This window comes from Coffea eugenioides, chromosome 10 (assembly GCF_003713205.1).
Source record: "Coffea eugenioides isolate CCC68of chromosome 10, Ceug_1.0, whole genome shotgun sequence".
NCBI classification, from domain to species: Eukaryota; Viridiplantae; Streptophyta; class Magnoliopsida; order Gentianales; family Rubiaceae; genus Coffea; species Coffea eugenioides.
The window spans coordinates 7,534,382-7,540,772 of record NC_040044.1 but is presented as its reverse complement, the minus strand read 5'-3'; the positions used below and the strand labels follow the sequence as shown (position 1 = coordinate 7,540,772).

Here is a 6,391-nt window from a genome sequence, read left to right as displayed (position 1 = left end):
TTAAATTGGACCGAATTTAAATAAATAGCTTAGATACTCGTGAAAAGCACTCTCACCTATATGTAACCAGAGGTCCATATAACTCTCTAGAAATTCCTAGACTTTAACTAATAACGGTTTGTCTAATAGGTGCTCATACTGCACTCGTTAAGATATGTTTCACGTATTATTTTTTTTAAAATATAAGATTAATTAAAAAAAATAAATAAATACAAGGTATGGTAGGCAAAATTAAATAGAAAAAATATATAAAATCAAAAGAGAATATCAATTATTAGTATGTGCGTGTATATATATATTTGATATGTTAGGTAAATACGAGATATGTTAGTGAGTGTCCTAAGGGCACCCGTTAGGAAAAATCCAACTAATAAAAGTAAAAATTAAGTTATGAAATATTGCATTTACTCGTATTCTTTTATTGTCACAATACTTTTATGCCGAAAACGTAATATCCTAATCCATTTGTCGCACTTACCAATTTGTTTTGGCACAATCTCATGGTGCCATTCTTTGATAGTTGAGGTGATCTTTGCTTAGTTGAGACTCATGGAATCTCAGAGGCTTTGTCCACTGAATCTTCACTGCATACCATTTGCACCATTGTGTGTGAGGGTGTACAGCCTCCGAAGACTTTGGGTTTCATGATGCTTAATTGGGAAAGATGGTCTAAACGGAATAATTGGATTGAACATTCACAATAAGAAAAATCTAAGCCAAGTTTTTTTTCAACCATTGGCATAATTACGTAGCCCAGTTAACCAATGACTCCCACCCCCTAGAAAGCTAAAAGTGCCAAACGGACTTTCATATTCTAATAACACATTGCCTTTCGAACTTGTCTACCTTCAATTTCCAAACACTTGGCTTTGACTTAAATACACACCCTACCCTTTGTTTAATTCAGACCACTTCTGCACTTTCACTCATTGGCCCCTCTCCTGTCTCCTCCCGCGAATGTTCCCAATATAACCTCTCGACCTCCCACTTCTCAACATAACACATACCCACCATACACCACAAGTAAAAACACGTACACACACACTAAAATGAAGGAAGAGTTCCAGAATAATGGCATGTACCTCGAACAAAATCCAGAAGCTCCAGAGAATGGCGATCTTAAGAATTTTGATGATGACGGTCGTCCAAAACGAACAGGTACATATATCTATATAGTGTATATATATATATATAAGTTTCTTGCCATGACATTCTTAAAGTTATGGCAATAAAGGATAAAAAAAAAAAGGTTTCTTTGTCATCCTGGTTAACCAAAAGTTTTGAGTTATCTTCTTCTTCTTATTTTCTGTTAAAATTTGTGAAGGGACGGTGATAACTGCAAGTGCACACATCATAACTGCTGTGATTGGTTCTGGAGTGCTATCTCTAGCATGGGCTATAGCTCAGTTGGGATGGGTGGCTGGTCCTGCTGTTCTCATGGCATTTTCTTGCATCACCTTCTTCACTTCAACTATGCTTGCGGATTCTTACCGGTCTCCTGGTCCTATAATCGGCAGAAGAAACTACACTTACATGGATGTTGTCAGGTCTCACTTGGGTAAGTTTATGAAATACTAACCATATGCATGCTTGAAGAAACTGGAAAGAAAATTCTCACTGTGTAAAAGCCAAATATGCTATGCCCTTTTCTTTGTGCTGAATTTAGGAGGCTACAAGGTTCAGCTTTGTGGAATTGCTCAGTATGGCAATCTCATAGGAGTTACGGTTGGCTACACAATTACAGCATCCATTAGTATGGTGTAAGCATTCAAGTTACAAACTCAAGATTTTTGCCCTTTTTAGCTATGAATTTATTTAATGAAAATAGCTTGGTGAAAAGGAGTAATGAATGAATGACTATGCTCAATAATTGAAGAAGTCGAGGACTGTTTTCTGACACGGTTTCTTCCACGGTTGTCTTCAGGGCGGTCAAAAGGTCAAATTGTTTCCACAGGAACGGCCACCATGTGAAATGCCATATATCAAACAACCCTTTCATGATCATCTTTGCCGCAATCCAGATTTTCCTCAGCCAAATACCAAACTTTCACAAACTCTCTTGGCTCTCTATTTTGGCTGCCGTGATGTCTTTTGCTTATTCTTCAATTGGCCTTGGACTCTCCATAGCTAAAGTTGCAGGTAAAATCCAACATCACAACCGATTATTATTATTATTACAATTTGCTGATGTCTTTGGGTCCTAAATCTTGTGGTCCATGGATTTTGTGAAGGGGACGGGGTCGCAAAGACAACCTTGACGGGGGTAACAGTTGGGGTGGACGTGTCAGGTACAGAGAAAGTTTGGAGAAGTTTCCAAGCCATTGGAGATATAGCCTTTGCTTATGCTTATTCAACTGTCCTTATTGAAATTCAGGTAATCCTAATTCTCTTCCTTCATCTATGATTCTCACAAGTGTCTGCCTATGCATGGCTCCATGCACTAAACTAGCAGAGATCTGCATACCTTCTCCCCATCCCCCGCCGACCTGGAGGCCGAAATAGATAACACAGGAAGGGGGGAAAAGAAAAATCTAAACATATGGCGCATCCTTTACGTATCTTGAATTGTGTGCCTAATCAATTGAAGTATGGCACGTAGTTATGTCTCGCAGATAATAATAGCAGACCGAAGTCCAAACACATGTTGGCTATTCTTCTTTTTAGGTTGAATGTTCAAAGCTCGCCTCCAGTGTGTGAAATGCATTGGTTGGCAATCTTGTGATAGTGATCGGAGTCAAAACCTTCCTAACTTTTATTGACCAGTGGAAATTTCCTTCAAAACTCCAAGTCTATGTATCATATTAATTCGTTTCAATAAAAGCATAAAGTAACAGTACTCTAAATTTATGGCAAATACATAATACTAAAATCGCCTAGGTAGGTGCAGCCCACAAGGTTTTTGTTTTTGGTTTGGGATAATTTCAGAAACCTCCCTTGAGGTTTTTGACAATTTCACCTAATGCCCTTCAAGTTTTGAAAATTTTGCATACCTCCCTTGAATTTATCATTTTAATAACAAAAACTATTCAATGGTCAAAATTTTGACTGAATAACCCAAAACGCCCTTGTGAAGTTCATTTTACCTTCTTATAAAATCTTTTAAAAAATATTGGAATATGCACAAAATTTCAAATTTACTTTCGACCCTCATCTCTACTATTTTAAACCTTTGATATTCCTATGATTCAAATTAGTACTATCATCATCACCACCATTATCAATCCCTAAATTATAAAACCTCAATCTATGTTTACAAAAGCAAAAAAAATTCGGTACTATTAGACTTAAAAATTTTCACTAATTGTATTAATATAACATCAAGTACCTCAAACGTTGGAGTACCAACACATGCTCCGTCCTTTTTAAACCTTTAGCTTACATCTTCTTCTATTCATCTTTAGATCCTCCAAGCAAAGTTAAAATTAATTTGTAATATATTAGAATTGTGTTTAGGACTAGTAATCAGTAATTCTATGAGTGAATCTTGTTTTTGTTTTCATTAGACGTTTAATTGTGTGGTGCATTCCTATGCACAAGGTTAGAAGCGTATCGTTTAATTGAATGAAAAATATTAATATATTAAGATTGTTATGGTCCTTTTATAGGGTCAAGGGAGGAAAGTGTAATATTAAAAATTTCAAGGGTACCAAGTGAAATTGTGAAAAACCTCAAGGGATGGGATGTTTCTGAAATTAGCCCTTTTGGTTTTTGGATGCCTTCAGAACTTGCAGACACAACCTGTTGAAATTCCACTGATTAAACATAAGATATATGCACAGAATATATCACAGCTTCAAACCACAGCTCAGACATAAGGACGGAACGTAACATATCAAATCTCTATGCATATGCTAGTTTGTCTCGAGTGTCTTTCTTTTCTTGACAGTTGACACGCATCTCAAGATGCAGAGCTTAGACACAGATTTAGAAGATTTTTGAGCTCTATGATTCAATGATGTTGCAACTTGTAAGGATATCTGCATATGGCGTCACTGAAACAAACCCTATGGCAACGTGGGATGTTTACGTTCCACCATATTGCTTCCCAAATGGTGTGTTTGCACTCTATGATTGTGTGCCCTGCATGTCCCATGTCACCTTTGTCACCTTTGTCATATATATTAATTCTGAGGATACAAAATAAAAGGTCCCACATAAGCAAGAAAGAGTATGATGAATTAAGAAGATTCATGAACTAATTTGTTTTGTCAACTAGAAGAAACCGCCATTTGAAGTGAACCAGAAGGGTAATAATTGACTGCTCCCAGTTAACAACATGAACAAAAATTAGTTCTTTCGGCCATGTGCCCGCGCCGACCTGATAAGGACCACTAAACAAAGTTGGGCTGTGGAAAACAAAAACAAAAACACACACACACACACACAAAACATGAACATAGTAACATACGTGTTGTCATGTGCTTTTTGCTTAAATTATAGTAGCACGGCTTTTCTGGACTTATACTTTTTATCTAAACTGTAAAGGCGTTTTGGCACTGACACTGAAATTGTTCCTTACGGACCACAAATGTACAAATTTGGTCCAAATGTTGAAGCAATTGGGGTCCTCGCAAAAGGGAGGGAAGCCCTTTAAAATTTGGTCCAAATTTTCCAACTGGCCGTCCCTGCAACCTCTTTAAGGCTTTCTTTACGTCGCATCTTTGTGTCAATTTAGAATTGACACCATATCATTCTCTATCGCGACATTTTGCATTACCTGATTTAGGGTCACTGCTGAAGGCTTTAATTCCATCAACAGTATCAAGCAGTATTATTTGTTGATCAACACACTTTCATTGATCAAACCAATATGGCAAAACTGCTTGTGCTCACATCACTAAAGGCAGCTGTAAGCATCTTCCCTCAATCTTAAGTTTGCCAGATACACTTCTGGGCTTACATGGACAATGTTTCCATGTCCACTAATAGTTTAATCTTACACTCCAAAGAAGGCAAGAAATTGTTGCCCCCTTTGAAAACCTTCTGCTAGTCTTCTGGTAATTCTCTGGCGATCACCAAAAATAGGGAACAAGAAAGCTGTAAGGCTGTTGTTGCTAAATGGTGGACCATTGTTGCTAAATGTGGACCTATATCTGCTGCAGGACACGCTGAAATCACACCCACCAGAAAGCAAGGTCATGAAAAGGGCCTCTGGAGTTGGAGTTTCAACGACTACCCTATTCTATGTCCTGTGTGGTTGTATTGGCTATGCAGCATTTGGAAACAATGCTCCAGGAAATTTCCTCACCGGATTCGGCTTCTACGAACCCTTTTGGCTAATTGACTTTGCAAATGTTTGCATTGCCATTCACCTAATTGGCGCTTACCAGGTAGGATTACTGTATCCTCATTTCCCAAATGCACAACTACAGTGATCTAATCCCATCAACCATCTAATCTCAACACACTTGACCATCATGCAGGTTTTTGCACAGCCAATATTTGGCTTTGTTGAGAATCGTTGCAGTAGCAAATGGCCAGAAAACAAATTCATAAACACTGAACATGCAGTTAATGTGCCACTGTATGGTACTTACTACATTAACTTGTTCAGATTGGTGTGGAGGACAGTATACGTTATACTAACAGCTGTATTAGCTATGATATTCCCATTCTTCAATGACTTCTTGGGCTTGATAGGAGCAGGCTCTTTCTATCCTTTGACTGTGTATTTCCCCATAGAAATGCACATCGCACAGGCAAAGATACCAAAGTATTCTGTCAGATGGATATGGCTTAAAGTACTCAGTTGGGCTTGCCTGGTTGTATCACTTGTTGCTGCTGCAGGATCCATACAAGGGCTTTCCCAGGATGTCAAGACATACAAGCCTTTTAAAACACAGCAATAATTTCTGCAACATAGTCAATTTGTGAAATGTGTTTGATGTAGCATTTCATAATAAGAATTTTGCAAAATATGCATCCATGTCATTTCACTATCTTTACCATAAGCAGGTTTTGCTTTAGAGGGTAGAATGGAGAACGCACTTTCAACTTGACATGTACCAAAGAGATCATACTTATCCTTAAGGTGCTCATACTAAAAATTTCTAAAATCTACAGCCTTGTATGCCTATGCTTAATTCCAACTGTTGCTAGCACAACATAAGCCAGAAAATGACGCAGGGACAAGATGTAGACAGAGAACAGTCCCTAGTTTTATAGTATTTGTGCACTGCCATATTGACCCAACTAATGGCCCAAGAAAGACAAGAAAAACTGATAGATTATGGAGAAATACTAGGTAGAGGACCAAGTAATGGACCCAAATTTGCACCTTTTTTCACATCATCAAAAGCAACAGAAATACCAAGTCAAACTGATGCATTTCGTCACAAAGGAAAAATTTTCAAAGTTTAATGAACTAGACGGGTACAGCATCACTTAGTCC

General features: G+C 37.7%; 1 protein-coding gene across 1 annotated transcript; it reads left to right on the top strand.

Annotated features, from left to right (window-relative positions):
- The first annotated feature begins 906 nt into the window (after positions 1 to 906).
- Positions 907 to 6,036, top strand: LOC113749241 (amino acid permease 6). Its single transcript, XM_027292927.1, has 7 exons — positions 907 to 1,158; positions 1,325 to 1,558; positions 1,667 to 1,760; positions 1,925 to 2,139; positions 2,232 to 2,374; positions 5,103 to 5,330; positions 5,424 to 6,036. The coding sequence occupies exons 1-7, from the start codon at positions 1,050 to 1,052 to the stop codon at positions 5,847 to 5,849; spliced, it is 1,449 nt and encodes a 482-aa protein (XP_027148728.1). The 5' UTR covers positions 907 to 1,049; the 3' UTR covers positions 5,850 to 6,036.
- Positions 6,037 to 6,391: the final 355 nt, after the last annotated feature.